Genomic DNA, 14670 nt, shown 5'->3' on the forward strand with positions numbered 1-14670 from the left:
AGATCCTGCCACCTACCTCTTAAATCTCATTCCCCCCACCCAGTGGATGTGGTGGTGCACACCTGTAATCCCAGCACTTGGGAGGCTGAGGCAGGAGAATCGTTGTGAGTTCGGGGCCAGCCTGAACTGCATAGTGAAACCTTGTCTCAGAAAGACAAAAATAAATAAATAAATAAATCTCTACCCCCCCCCCTCCACACACACACACTTGGGACTAAAGGGCCTTTGCATTGGATTACATGCCCAGCCCTTTTCACTTTTGAGACAAGCTCCTGTTAAATTGCCCAGGCAAGACTCAAATATGTAATCTTCCTCCCTCAGCTTCCCAAGCGTTGGGATTACAGGCATGCGCCATGGACTCCAGCTCTCGCAAATCTCTTGACCCTCCCAATTCTGCTGCCGTCACTCTCATCCAAGCCACTCTTCTCTAGCAACAGGATTTCAGAAGCCTCTTCACTGCTCTTCACCCAAGACTGCTTGTAATCCACTCTGCAGCCAGAATGACCCTTGTGAAACACCCTCATCATGACTTTTCTGCTTCTAATCTTCAGAAGTCCATTATTCTTAGGACAAACTCCCAACTCTGCCTCACAACTGCCAAGGTCGTTTGTGATCTGGCTGTTGCTTTTCCTTCCTTCCTGTCCTCATAGCCTCACTCCCCTCCCCAGCCCAACTGAACTACTTTCAGTTCCCAAAGGCCCTGAGCCTGCTCTCTAACCTCCTGGTCAGTGGACATGTTGTTCCCTCTCTGTTCATTTTCACATTTTCAGCCTCTTGTCTTCTCACTGGCTAACTCCAGCTCCTTCCTGGTGTGTCGGCCAGATTAGGTTCCCTGCCATCTACATGTTTCAGTGATGCATCGATCTTTGTTCTACCACACTATGTTGTAATTGCTTAATTGTCTGCTTTTTGTGCTCAGCTCTGTGCATCAGAGACAAGGTCAATGATGGGAAGTTAGTAAATATTTGATGAATAAATGAATTATTGCCTCCATCTCACAGATCAGCAACCTGATGCAAGAGAAAATAAGTGATTCTTTCACCAGAGATTATAACAGGTTAACCTGAATCCACAGTCTTTCTTGTTCCTCTACAGAGCGCAGTCACACACAAGCCAAGTGTAGCCAGTAGCCCAGAAGAGAGAATGTTAGAAATGTCCAGAAGGAAGGGGAATTTATCAAACTGAGAGATGCTTTTATTGGGGTTAAACCTAGAGTTGTTCGCTGTCAGGAAGCCTGATTTTAAGTTATCTTCTAACTACATGGCCAGGCATGGTGGTATGTGCCTGTAGTTCTTTTGCAAGGCTGAAGCAGAAGGATCCCCTGAGCCCAGGAGTTTGAGACCAGCCTGGGCAACATAGAGAGACCCCATCACAAAAATAAGCCAACTAAAACTATGTCCTGCTTTGAATCTTGGTTTCCCCATCTGTGAATGAAAGAGCTGGAGCAGATGCTGTCAAAGGGTAAGTCTGAGGGTCCCTGGCCTGACTTGCTGGATAGATTCAAGCTCTTTCGAGCTGTCATTCCTCCTAGGTCCTCATCTTCCAGAATACATCGCCAACCATCCAGCTCCCCGCACCTGCCCCTCTGTACCTCCTCAAAATATGACTGGCCCTTTGTCCACCGTAGCTCTACCATAGTTGAAATCAAAGTGTCCTCAAACCCCCGGCCAAGCCCAAGCCCCAAGCCCACACAGTCAGGAGGTACTCAGTCCTCATCTCTTCTCTCAGGTTTTATTCACGGATGGAAACTACATCTTTGTCAGGGAGCCTGAGATGCCAGATTTCAGCCTGAGAGCAGAGTTCTGGAAGGTGACCCAAGAGAGCAAAGAGGAGAATATGTGAAAAGCTGTAGAGGAGGAGAAAGTGATCAAGAAGTTCCTTCTGCCTCTTGATCCTCCCAGAGTTCAGGAACAACCCAGGCTTTGGTCCCTGATACTTCTCGACTGACTCCTGCCCAAGAACATGGAATTGGCCCATGACCTCCAAACTCAGCCCTGCTCTTCAGGCTGCCGGGTTCTTATCTCAACCAGTCCGGACTCCAGCCCAGCCCAGAAAGGAAGCAAATCAGAGAAGAGAGTAGTGAGAGGTGGCCCATCTGATCAGGGCAGATTAAATGCTGCAGCAAACTGGTCAGAGGCTTTATATATTGTCATGGCAGTAGCTGCTATTGCTAGAATTTGCTGGGGACCCAGCAGAGGACAGCGTGGTAGGGACCCATTTCCAGCAGCCAGGGAAGGAGGTGGTGGTGTTTGTGCTATCCGTGTGTTGGGAGAGGCAGCCTGACTCCTTGGCCTAGACCTGGGGGTGGCAGGTCACTGCTGAGCCCACAGCCCATGAAGCCCATGGTTGCATTTCAAGCTTCGGAATCTAGGAATTGCTGGGCCTGGGGTGGGAGGGAGTACCTCTCCTAGAGGCCAGATCAGAGGGGAGGGTTCCCTTTCCTAAACCTCCAAACTCCCATAACCCTGCCAGAGAGAGTAGGAAATCTCAACTCTCCTCATCAGCCAGAACTCAGACGTCAGCGGGGAGCTTCACCTACTTCCGAGGGCCTGGGGGAGAGAGCATGCAGGGGGCCAGCTGGGGGAGGGGCCAGTCCCAGGATGCTGGGACAAGGAAGCCAGGGGTCTGTGGAAGCCTAGTGTTTCCGCTCCCACCAGGACGCCTGTCTAGGGGGGCAGTTTCCCACCCCCTGACTACTTTCCCCCCAAGCGGATCATTTCAGAAAACTCCATTGCATAGTTCTTGGCAGAGGGCAGAGGAGTCTCCAAGCCTGCCCCTCTCTGTCTCCTCAAAATATGGCTTTGGAAAGGAGTACCCAAGAATGAGGAGGGCCTTCTGAGCGGGGAGGTCTGCCCTCACAGGGAAGAGATCTTGACAGTCTCGGGGAGGAGGCAGGGGGTGCCCAGGCTGGAGTTCCTGAGGGCGCTGCTGGCCCTGCCACCACTGCTGCCGCCGCCACCAGGAGAGGATGGTTGGCTCTCATCTGGTGTGTTGGCAGGAGGGGTAGGAATACTGATAATGGCGGCCACGAAGTCCCGGCTGTCACAGTTCAGGTCAAGGCTGTCATGGGGCTTGGCATTGAGGCTTGAGCGGCTGTGGACAGGGATAGGGAAGATGGAAGACTCTTAAGAGATCGTCTTGTTACTTCTCATAGCACTCCTGGCCTTTACTGAGTGCCTACTGGGTCAGTGGAAGTGTGCTAACTGTTCCCCTTGCATCTTCAATGGTGGTGGAGAGTAAGGGCTCCAGAGTCAACTAGTCCTGGGTTCAAATCCTGGTCCTACTTTTACCACATGCAGCCTCTCATATCTGTAGCACAAGAATAACAATATTCCCTACCTCATAGAATTGTTGTTATTAAATGAGATAATAAGTAATACAAAGAGCTTGAAGCAGTACCTTGGACATAATGAGTACACACACATACACACACAAACACACCCACACACACACACACACACGAGGTTTTGGTGTTTTAGTATTTTGTTTTTGGTGCTGGCGATTGAACCCAGGGCCTCCTAAATGTTAAGTGTATGCTCTACAACTAGGCCTACCCTCAGCTCACACAGGAGCTTTTCCTACGGTTACTCCTACGAGTGCACAGTCCTTTCAGTAGTGTGTACTAGGGTCTACAAAGCCATGCCCGCACTCCTTTCTGACTCTCCAGCCTAGCACTCTGGCCCTTGTTCACTCCACTTCACCCACTGTCGCTTCCTCTGTAGTTCTTCCACGGAGAGTGGCCTCATAGCATTCACACAAGCGCTTCACTCTGCATAGAAAACTCTTTCTGTAGTTATCTGCATGGCTTGCTACCTCGCCCCTTTCAGACTTCACTTCAGATCTCAGTAAAGCCTTTCTTGACCACACCATTAAAATTGCATCATAGCCGGGCGTGGTGACGCACACCTATAATCCCAGCACTCTGGGAGGCTGAGCCAGAGGATCATACATGCGAGCTCAGCCAGAGCAATTTAGTGACTCAGACAGACGCTATCTCAAAATAAAACATAAAAAAGGGCTAGGGATGTAGCTCAGTGCAAACGCCCTGGGTTCAACCCCCAGTACCAAAAAATAAAAAATAAAATTCCTGGGCCAGGGATATAGCTCAGCAGCATGGCGCCTGACTGGCAAGTACAAGGTCCTGAGTGCAATTCCTGGTTCAAAAAAAGAGGTAAATAAATAAAATAAAATTGCATCAAGGTGAGGGTATGGCTCAGTGGCAGAGCACTTGCCTAGCATGTATAACACCCAGGGTTCCATCCCTAGTACTATAAAAAAGTATTTTTAAAAAAAAAAAAACAGCATCAAGCTGGGTATGGTGGCACACACCTGTAGTCCCAGCACTCAGGTGCCTGAGGCAAGAGGATCCTTATGAGTTCAAGACCAGCCTGGGCTACAAAGCGAGCTCAAGGCCAGCCCGAACTGCATAGTGAGACCCTATCTCAAAAAGACGAAAAAAAAATTAAAAAAAATTAAAAACCAGCATCAGGGCTAGGGATATAGCTCAGTGGCACAGCACTTGCTTGGCAAGCGCAAGGTTCTGAGTTCAATTTCTGATACCAAGAAAACAAAACAAAACAAAACAAAAATACCCAGCATCAATCCTGGCTCTGCACTCTCTGGCTATCATCCTAGATTTATTTTTCTTTTTAGTGCTTACAAATGTTTGACATAAGCCAGGTATGGAGGTACATTCCTATAAAGCCAGTACTCTGGGAGGCTGAGGCAGGACGATTGCAATTTTTTTGGAAGTAGGAAAAATTTATTGAGAGAAAGAAAGCTTCTGTTTAAGAGGAACAGAAGGGGGCCCGGAAAGTGGGTTGCCCACCAACCTCACTTCTCAAGGGTGTTTTATTGAGCAAAGCCACAAGGTGAGGCAGGCTTAAGGTGGGACAGGATTATAACCAGTTAATAAAATTACAAATATAGTCACTTAGGTAATATTGACCCAATGGCAAATCATAGGATGGGTGTGAGAGGGACAAAACTGGTCAACCAGTAAGTATACAAGTATAGCCACTAGGGTAATACTGATTAAATGGAGATCAAATGGGGAAACAAGTCACATGTAAGCACACATAGGACAGACAAGGACATTCCTGGAAGGGGTGGGTAAGGAGGTTTGGTCCCCCACCGCAAGGTGATTGATGCCTACTTAGAATATTAGCACGATTGCAATTTTAAGCCCAGCCTGAGTAACTTGTAACTTAGAAATAGCCTGTATCAAAATAAAAAAGAACTGGGGATGTAACTCACTGTGAAGGCCCTGGGTTCAATCCTCAGAACTATAAACAAACAAAAAAATCCAAATGTTGATACCTGTGTATTTGTTTGTTTGATAATATTCTCATCCCATAGACTCTTAAGTTTCAGGACAGGGATTTCTCTTTCTCTCTCTCTCTCTCTCTCTCTCTCTCTCTCTCTCTCTCTCTCTCTCTCTCTCTCGGTACTAGGAATAGAACTCAGGGCCTCATAAATGTTAGCCAAGTGCTCTACCACTGAGATAAGCCCGAAACACAGAACAGGGATTTCTGTATATTCTGTTACTGCTATATCCCGAGGGCCTAAAACTGTGCCTGGCATACAGTAGGTGATCAATAATTTTTTTCTTAAAGCCAGGCATGGTGGCACATGCCTGTAATCCCAGCACCCAGGAGGCTGAGGCAGGAGGATCGTTGTGAGTTCGAGACCAGCCTGGGCTACAAAGTAGGCTCAAGGCCAGCCTGAACTGCATAGTGAGACCCTGTCTCAAAAAGACAAAAAAATAAATAACTAAATAATTTTTTCTTAGAAACAGGCTGGTCTCCAACATTTGGGCTCAAGTAATCCTTCTGCCATAGTCCCTTAAGCAGCTATAGTTACAGGCATAAGCCACCACTATTTCTGGTTGTTCAAATTTTTTCTTGTCATTTTGAGACAGGGTCTTGCTGTGCACTTCAGGCTGGCCTTGAGCTCACTTTGTAGCCCAGGCTGGTCTCGAACTTGCAACGATCCTCCCGCCTCAGTCTCCAGAGTGCTGGGATTACAGGCGTGTGCCACCACGCCCCACAGGTTGTTCAATGTTTGAAAGAACAAATGAAGAATGAGAACAAAGTATAGTGGTATGTTTCTGTAATCCTAGCACTCTTCAAGCCCACTCTGGGCAACTTAGTGACGTAGCAATACCTTGTGTCAAAATAAAAAAAAAGAATTAAATGGGCTAGGGATGTAGCACAGTGTGAAGGCCCTGAGTTGAATCCCCAGTACCACACACAGACACACACACAGACACACACACACACACACACACACACACACACACACACACGGAGAGCTCCAGACACAGTAAACCCAAGCTCCTGCAAGGAGTTTGAGCTTGAGCTTGGCTTGCTAGGCCTGGACTCTTGAAATCTCAGACACCCCAGTCCAAGCTCTGCACTTCCCCAGCTGTGGCCAGCAGGAGGGACGGGTGCATACCTCTGAGGGGCAGGGCTCCTCCGCAGCCCCGCCAGCATGTCCAGCTCCTGCATACTGCCACGGCTGACAGAGGCAGTGGAGTTGGCAAGCCGGATGGCACGGCGCTTGGTCCTGCGAGGGCAGCAAGATGATAGCAGGTTGCCAGGCCCTAGCGGCTGAGAAGACACAGAGGTGCTGCGGCTGGTGCGGCCACCCAGTGAGACAGCTCCCAGGGCTTCACTGAAGGTTAGTTCATCTGTGAATTCATGGCACTGTGGGCAGAAGAGAGGCAAGGTCAAGGGTACTCCATGGGCTCTGATCCCACCCCCAGGCCTTTGCTCAGGCTGCTCCTTTCTATGAGTTGCTCTACCTGCCCTTTTCTTCCTTTCCCTTCTCTTGTCCATTCTTCAAGGCCCAGCCTCTTCCAGGAAGTCCCACGTGATGTCTGCAGTTTTCTAAATTTTGTTTGCAGTACTGAGCGTTGAGCTCAGGGCCTTGAGCATGCTAAGCAGACACCCTCCTACTAAGTACATCCCATCTTTTTTTTAAGGTCTTGCTAACTTGACAAGGATGTCCTGGAATTTGCAATCCTCCTGCCTCAGCCTCCGAAGCGGTTGGGATTATAGATATGAGCCATCATGTCATGCCAGTTTTCATAATTAGGAGCAAGCCTCCTGTCCTAGGGAGGGGCTGGCTTGGCAGCAGAGGGAACCCCTCCTTCCTGTCATGCCGTTTCTTGTGAGACCTCACCGTTGTCTTCTCTAGACAGTGCAGCAAATGGTGATGTTGCTGCTCAAAAGCGGAACGGTTCCTGACACACAGCGCCTGTCCCTCCCCACTGCTGCTGTCCTGGAGCAAAGGGAACAGAAGGAAAAGATCAACACCTTCCTCCCCATATCCCCGATCACCCCAAACCCCAATCCAAGCCACTACCCACCTCTAGCCCCCCATTCTGCTTGTACTGCAGGAAGGCGTTGGTGGTTCCACTCTTTGCCAACCGGATCCTTGCCAAGCGCACCTTCTACAGAGAAAGGAGGAGGCAGAGGGTCAGGGGAGACAGCCCAAGAGGAACCCAGCCCTGAGTCTGAATAATGAGACGTGCTCGGAGGGAAGATGCTTTACCTGCTGTGCTCGGCGCTTGTCAGCACGCTGGTTCTGGTGGTAGATGCGGCTAAAGTTGGACACGATGACTGGCACAGGCAGGGCAATGACCAAGACGCCACTGAGTGAGCAGATGGACCCGAAAATCTTGCCAGCAATGGTGCTGGGCACCATGTCACCATAGCTTGGGCATGGGGGAGGTAGGCCACAGTCAGGAAAAGTGCCCACCCGCCTCTCAGGCCCCACCCCATCCCAGCCAACCCCAACTCGCTCTGTGATCCTGGGCAGGCACTCGGCCTCTCAGCCTCAGTTTCCAGCTCTGCACAATGAGAGTGACCTCAGCAGTGACCTCCCCTGGTCAGCAGTGGGAGGCGGATGAGAAATGGGGTTGGCCTTCAGGAACCTCTCCCATCTGTTTCCCCCATCTGAGCTAAGCACGGGGGATCTGAGTCAGCTGGGAATCTATTAATACCCACCAGAGGGGAGAAGGAGGAAGTCCTAGGCAGTAAATACAGGTTCCTGGAAAGAAGGCCAGCCGAGGGGCTCTGCCTTCCAGGGGTAGTGTTCTGCTGGTTTCGCCTGCCTGTTTTCCAGGTAAAACCCCTGATTCCCCCCAAGCGAAGCCTTGAAACTGTCCTCATATGAAAAATAAAGAGGATCCTTGAAACTCTCTGCCTTCCTCCATGACAGCCTTCTCCCCGTGGAGATGGCACAAAGCCAACCTTACTGACTTTGTTCTCAAAGCGGGGAAACAGAGGTTCCACAGTTGGCTTAGCCAGGGTCACACGGCACACTTTTGCTCTAACCATGGGATCAATCAGATCTCCTCCGCGCAAACGCAGCCTCTGCAGTCTTCAGCTTCCAGCCCTTTGCTCAGGCTGTGCCCTAGGACGGCTCTTCCTTATTTCTATTTTGACTGATTTTAAGTATTGAGGACTCTGCTCCAAAGTCTCTCCAACTTGTCCATTTCGGGGTTTCTGATGTGTCATCTCAGATTGGGTTTCAGCTATGAGACACGGGCAGCCGTCCATAACTCACAGGGTTGTTGTGAGGGCCGAGCAGGGTAAAAGGCATCAGAATGCCCAGTGCCAATTTACTGTTGGGCCTCGATATTTGTTTGTCAATCTAATCCTGAACCTCCAACCAAAATTAATTTCTATTCCTCAGAAACCCCAAATCAATTTTTCTCTACCTCTGGTAAGGCAGTGAGCAAGGCCAATTCGTTCAGTCATTCACATAAAAGCTACTGAGTACCGATAGCATATTCTGCTTAATTCCAGTGACAGTGACTTAGAGAAGGATAACAGCATCTGCCATAGACAATGCCTTTTTTTTTCCTGTTTTTTTTGTGTTTTGTTTTGTTTTGTTGAGACAAGGTCTCGCTTTGTAGTTCAGGCTAGCCATGAACTCACTGTGTAGCGCAGACTAGCCTCAGACTCACAGCAATCTTCCTGCCTCAGCCTCCCGAGTGCTGGGATTACAGACATCCACTACCATACCCAACTAGATAATGGCTTAACAACATAGTTGGGTGTGGTGGGATATACCTGTCATCCCGGCACTCAGGGAGGCTGAGGCAGGAAGATTACAAGTTCAAGTGAAGCCTGGGCAATTTAGTGAAACCTTTCTCAAAATGAAAAATAAAGAAGAGCTGGGCTGTAGCTCATGGGAAGGCCCTGAGTGTGCAGTGTAGCTCAGTGGTAGAGCCTAGGTTCCATCCCCAGCAGCCCCCAAAAATCATGAGTTTGATGATTTCATTTGATACTTTTGGCCCAACTCTGTTTCTTTTTAGGGATTGGCAGTAAAAAAAAATAATAATGCTGAAAAATATCTTCTGGGAAGCGTCAAGGAATCACAGAGTAACAGAGGTAGTGCCCCACATGCAGGGAATTCTACAAGGTTTGGAGACATAGGTCCTCAGAAAGGAAAAGGGGTGACAGGAAGTCAGTACCTATGTATTTCACACTAGAAACTTTCAGAGAACTTTCACAACCATGATGCCATTGAATCCTATCTAGATGATGAAGGGATCATTTCCCATTTTACAGAGGGGAAAACTGAGGCCCTGAGAAAATGTCAACACAAAGACAGCAGCCACGACATCCTTGAGCCCAGGTTTCCTGACCTGGAAAATAGAGGTAAATTTAGAGCTGGGAAGAATTTGAAAATTAAGCCCAATCTCTCCGTTTTTACAGGTGACCAAACCAAAACTCAAAAAGACCATGGAAAAAAAAAAAAAAGGACCATGATACAGTGTGTGCTCAGCATGTGCAAGGCCCTGGGTTCAATCCTCAGTACCACAGAGAAACAAACAAACAAAAAAGCCAGGCATGGTGGCACACACCTGTAATTCCAGCATTCGGGAGGCTGAAGCAGGAGGATCGCAGAAAGTTCAAAGCCAGCCTGGGCTACATAGTGAGTTCAAAACCAGCCTAAACTATATAGTGAGACCCCCATCACAAAAAGGGGGCAGGGGCTTGTAAAGAGATCATTCATCTACACTTCCTAATTTTACAGAAAGAGTAAGTGTAATTGATGATCTTGCAGTCTCCAGCATAGGCTCTGCACTCACCCAAGTGTGGTCATGGTGACAATGGTGTACCAGAAGGCGGCAGGGATGCTCGTAAAGTTAGTCTTGCTGGTGCCCTTCTCAGCATAGAACATGACAGTGGCAAAGATGATGATGGCCATGGTGAGGGAAAAGAGAAGAAAGCCCAGCTCAGAGGCACAGCTCTTGAGGGTATAGCCTAAAATCCTCAAGCCCTGAGAGTGCCTGGAGAACTTGAAGATGCGGAAGACCCGGAACACACGCAAGGTGACAAAGGCACCCGAGACATCATCGTTCTTGGGCACAAAAAGCCCAATGTAGTAGGGAAGGATCGCCACCACGTCGATGAGGCTCATGACGCTCCGTAGGAAGCGGCAACGGCTGGGGGCAGCAAAGAGCCGCAGGAGATATTCTCCCGTGAATATGAGTACACAGGCCGTGTCCATGCAGAAGAAGGCCGTCGGGAAGCGGTCACCACAAGACTGCTCCCTCGACAGCCGCCGTGAAGAGCTGCGGCACGGGATGGTCTCTACCACGTTGGCGATGACCGACACGGCGATGAAAAAGCCCGTCACATAGTAGAAAACCAGGGCCGCAGTGCTTGTGTGTGGGTTCTCAAAGGCCCGCCAAAGCCGCTGGCGCAGGGAGCTGCCCCCGGGAAGAGTCGGGCCATCCCCCGTCTGTTCAGCCTCCTCGTCCTCCGCCAGGCGCTCAGCGTTCTCTTTCTTGCGGTCCCGGTACTCTTCAAGGCAGCAGTCGCCCACGAGCTCGGGCACCAGGCCGTAGAAGGCCAGCTCCTCATCAAAGGCCTGGATGCACTCCTGCCGCGGGCAGTGCAGTCGGCCCGTGCGGTAGAAGTTCAGCACGTGCCGGAACATGTCCGGGTCGCGATCAAAAAAGTACTCGCCCGAGTCAGCGTCATAGAAGAACTCCTTCTCCGAACTGCCCAGCAGGGTGTCTGGGTAGCGATCTAGTGTGTTCTTCCAGGTCTCAAAGCGCCGGCCACTCACATTCACCACCAGAACTTCATCGCCTCGAGATGCCTTCACCCCTGGCGCCGGGGGCAGGGGCTGTTGGGCCAGGGGCAGCCAGCCCACCGCAGCCGCCCGTGCAAAGGGTAGCCATGTGGCCACGCCTGCCGCCATCCTGCGGCTCCCCAGGCCCACGGAGACTGGGGGATTGGTGTTTAGGAGAATGTAGCTGTCTCCAGGATGGTGGGGACTTGGAGAGGCCCTGGGCCACCCGGACAAGGAAATTGGGGGTGTCTAGAGAGGCCAAGAGGAACCAGGAGGAGGAACTAGAGAGATGGGCAAGAGCTTTGGGGGCATTAAGAGGGTCTAAGTGGGGCCTGGGCCAGGTGTGGTGGCACACATCTGTAATCCCAGCACTTGGGAGGCTGAGGCAGGAGGATTGCTGCAAGTTTGAGGCCAGCCTAAACTACATAGTGAAACCCTGTCTCAAAAAGACAAAAAGAAAGAAAGAAAGAAAGAAAGAAAGAAAGAAAGAAAGAAAAGAAAAGAAAAGAAAAAAAGGGCCCTGGGTGGTATCCTGAGAAAGGGCTGCAGCCACAGGGGCCAGCAGAGATCCTCGGGTTTAGAGACAGATGATTCTACAGTAGTCAGCATGCGCCTGAAGATGCCCAGGGATTTAGAGGGATGAAGAAACTGAGGTGGGGGGCATTGTCTACACTTTTGAGTTCTCAGGGAAGGGAGAAAGGGCTAGAATCCCTTAGTAGGGCTGGAGAGGAGACTGGGGCCTCCAGAGGAGTACAGATACTTGAAAGAGGCAGGGGTAGGCTCTAGACAGGCTGGGAACAGGGAGGAGGGTTACCCACACTTTCAAGACTTCTGGGGAAAAGACAAGGGGGTTGAAAGTCCCTCATGGATCTGAAACAGGGGTTGGTGCATCTCAAGGGTGACTATAAAGCCAGGAGGTTATAAAGTGGCTGAAAAGTGTGTTGGGAGCACCTAGAGCTGCGAGAACAGCCTGGGGGTGTTGTCTGTGCTCTAGAGGAGTTCTGGGCAAAGTGGGAGAGGTAAGGGCCCCTAGTAAGATGAAGAGGGGAGTGGGTTGGTTAAAAGGGTAGACATGGGGCTGGGTTATTTCTGAAGAGGGTAGGAAATATCTGGGAGGATCTGGAGGGACTGAGGATGCTTGATTCACTCTCTAAAGAGTTCTAGGGGGAAGGAAAAAGGGGCCTGGGGAATCCCAAAAGGATAGGACTTAACTGGACCAAAGTTGAGCACAGGCCTTGAGCACCCAGGCAATCTCAAAAGACTAAGAGGAAAGAGGTTCTCCAACAAATGGGCTGGAGGGGGTGGGGTTCTGGAAGGGAGTTGGGTGTGTCTTCAGGAAGGGGGCTGCTGGGCTGAGCAGAAGGCTGGTGGGGGAGGCCGGGAGAAGGTAGGGCGGGAGAAGGCTGGGTCCCACCGACGGGGGCAGGTCTGGGGAAAACATACCCCAAGGGCTGGCGATGTGTGTTGGGCGGCAGCAGCAGCAGCAGCAGCAGCGGCAGCGGTAGGAGGAAAAGCAGCAGCCACAGCCAGGCCTAGGAGGGGAGGTGGCACGGGCAGAGGGAGGGGGCTGGGTCCCTGGAAGGACAAGGTCCAGTGGGACTGTCCCAGGATGGGCTAGGGCATGGGGGCTAGACCAAGAAAGGACAAGGACAGCGCTATTGGTGGCCCCCTCCCCTTCCCCATAGGGCCGTCCTCACCTGTGTCCCCACTGCAGCAGCAGCAGCAGCAGCAGCAGCAGCGGTGGGGCTGGGGGTACACCGGAGCAGAGCTGCCTGACCCCTCTGCAGTGCTGCTGGAGTTCTCCTCCTCCTCCTGCTCTCTCTCCCCGCCCCTCCGTGCTTGCCGGGAGATGGAGGCTGGGAGGGGCCTCGTAGCTCCCAGAGCCCCCTCCCCTAGGAGAGCCTGAGAGGGACCCTGGGGAGACTCCGCCTCCTACAGAGCTGGTTGGGCCTCAGTCGCGTCATCTGGAAAATGGGGGTGGCAGGGAGCATTGCCAGTTCTCCCCACCTCCTTCCTGGACTCCCCCCTCTTCCTGCCCAGCTCCTACCCCCTCTGGCCCCAGGGGCCCCCACCCCCACCTGCCTGAATCAGCAGCACTTAGCAGATCCGATCGATGGAGAGGCGTCTGTTAATGGCCCCAGAGCGGAGTGCCATGGGGAATGATGCAGCGCTGTCCCCTCCCTCCCCCCCACCCCAGGGCTGTGGAGGGCAGAAGCTGGGTTGGGGGCAGTTATTGGTTGTGTGGGCTGTTTCTATAGTTAACCAGGTCTTCAAAGCCGCCCCCTGGGGGGGGGCAATATAGGTTAAAGCCCAGTTTAACAACGACCTGCTGTGGGACTGGAGCTTGACTTCTACTGATTTTGCAAGCGAGGTGAGGAGCAAAGGAGGTGCGGATGGGGATAACTTCGGCCCACACCCTACCCAGGCAATTCCCATGCCAGGGGGACAGGCTCCTTCATCCGTCCATCTCCAAGGGACAAGTCACACCTCCTCCCCTAGAGGGCTCTCCTCCTGGGTGGCAGGCACATGGACGGACTATTGGAGTGCCTCTGGCAGGCATGTGTCAGTTCAAACACCAGCTTTGTCACTGACTTGTGTCCTTGAGCAAGTGACTTGTACTGTTTCCTCAGTTGGAGAATTATCCCAACCCGACAGCATCATTTGGAGAATAAATGAAGTGATGTGAAGGGGATGGCACAGGGCCTGGCACACAGAGAATGTCTAAACTTAAGTACATTCAGGTGTGTGGTGATCCACCCCAGGTGAGTGGATGAAAGGCAAGACAAAGGGGTGCAGTAACACAGGACCAGGTCCAGCCTTTCAATTCATCTACCTACCCATGAGCTCCTCCACTTGCTCATTCATCACACTCCTGACCTGTCCATCGCTCCACCTCTCCACCCACCCCCACCTTCTCCTGCCTACAGAACCCACCACTCTCCCATCCTTCCACCCACCCTCTGTCCATTTGGTCATTAATCTATCTGCCACTCACTCATCCATTTCTATGTTCAGCCCATCCACGTAACCATTCCCCAGCCTATCCATAGGTATCAATGTCCTCCACTCATCTATCTGTCCATCACTGCATCCCTCCACCTACCATTTACATCCCTACTCTTTACCCTTCCCATTAACTCATCCATCTATATATTCCCTTATTTATCCACCAATTTACTACCATAAATTCACCCATCCACCAAAGAACCTAATTCACCTACCCATTCATTTGTCCACACATCCATACATCCACCCATTTATATCTCCATTTATCCATCCTCCATCCACTTACTGATCCACCTACCCATTTATTCATCCAACCACCTATCCATCCCTATGTCCATTCATTTCCCAGCCTACCCATCATTGGACCATGAAACCTTTCACTTATTTATCCATCCGTCCATCCAGCCACTTATACATCCTCCCATCTCTCCACTCATCCACACCCACATCCACCCACACATATTGGCAGACATTTCTCCTCTGCTCAGTTTGAGGTTGGTCAGGACAGGTTAAAGTGAGGGCGGAGGAAGGAGAGTAAAGTTGCAGACAAACACCTCCCTCCCC

The 14670-nt window shown here is 51.1% G+C and overlaps 1 protein-coding gene across 3 annotated transcripts; it reads right to left on the bottom strand.

Annotated features, from left to right (window-relative positions):
* Nucleotides 1-1712: 1712 nt before the first annotated feature.
* On the bottom strand, nucleotides 1713-14633 carry Kcnd1 (potassium channel, voltage gated Shal related subfamily D, member 1). Of its 3 annotated transcripts, none has more exons than XM_005411305.2 (8): nucleotides 12798-13048; nucleotides 12544-12632; nucleotides 10109-11255; nucleotides 7558-7720; nucleotides 7373-7456; nucleotides 7186-7284; nucleotides 6457-6707; nucleotides 1713-3093 (listed from the first exon to the last, which is right to left on the bottom strand). In XM_005411305.2, exons 3-8 carry the CDS (start codon nucleotides 11227-11229, stop codon nucleotides 2856-2858), a joined length of 1956 nt encoding a protein of 651 aa, XP_005411362.1. In that variant the 5' UTR covers nucleotides 11230-11255; nucleotides 12544-12632; nucleotides 12798-13048; the 3' UTR covers nucleotides 1713-2855. The 3 variants fall into 3 exon arrangements, with proteins under 3 accessions (XP_005411362.1, XP_005411361.1, XP_013363611.1); XM_005411304.1 differs by having other exon boundaries at nucleotides 10109-11349; nucleotides 12798-13027; XM_013508157.1 differs by lacking the exon at nucleotides 1713-3093 and adding an exon at nucleotides 5247-5285 and having other exon boundaries at nucleotides 10109-11349; nucleotides 12544-14633.
* Nucleotides 14634-14670: the final 37 nt, after the last annotated feature.

Source organism: Chinchilla lanigera, unplaced genomic scaffold, assembly GCF_000276665.1.
Source record: "Chinchilla lanigera isolate Chin_1 unplaced genomic scaffold, ChiLan1.0 scaffold00142, whole genome shotgun sequence".
NCBI classification, from domain to species: Eukaryota; Metazoa; Chordata; class Mammalia; order Rodentia; family Chinchillidae; genus Chinchilla; species Chinchilla lanigera.

Bases quoted from the DNA above. Each gene is read 5' to 3' on its own strand.
- Kcnd1 (XM_005411305.2), bottom strand. From the start codon at position 11,229: ATGGCGGCAGGCGTGGCCACATGGCTACCCTTTGCACGGGCGGCTGCG. The intron at 7,285-7,372 runs GTGGGTAGTGGC...CCTTTGCTCCAG, and splicing joins AGCAGAATGGGGGGCTAGAG to GACAGCAGCAGTGGGGAGGG. The intron at 3,094-6,456 runs GTATGCACCCGT...CCCTGTCCACAG, and splicing joins AGGAGCCCTGCCCCTCAGAG to CCGCTCAAGCCTCAATGCCA.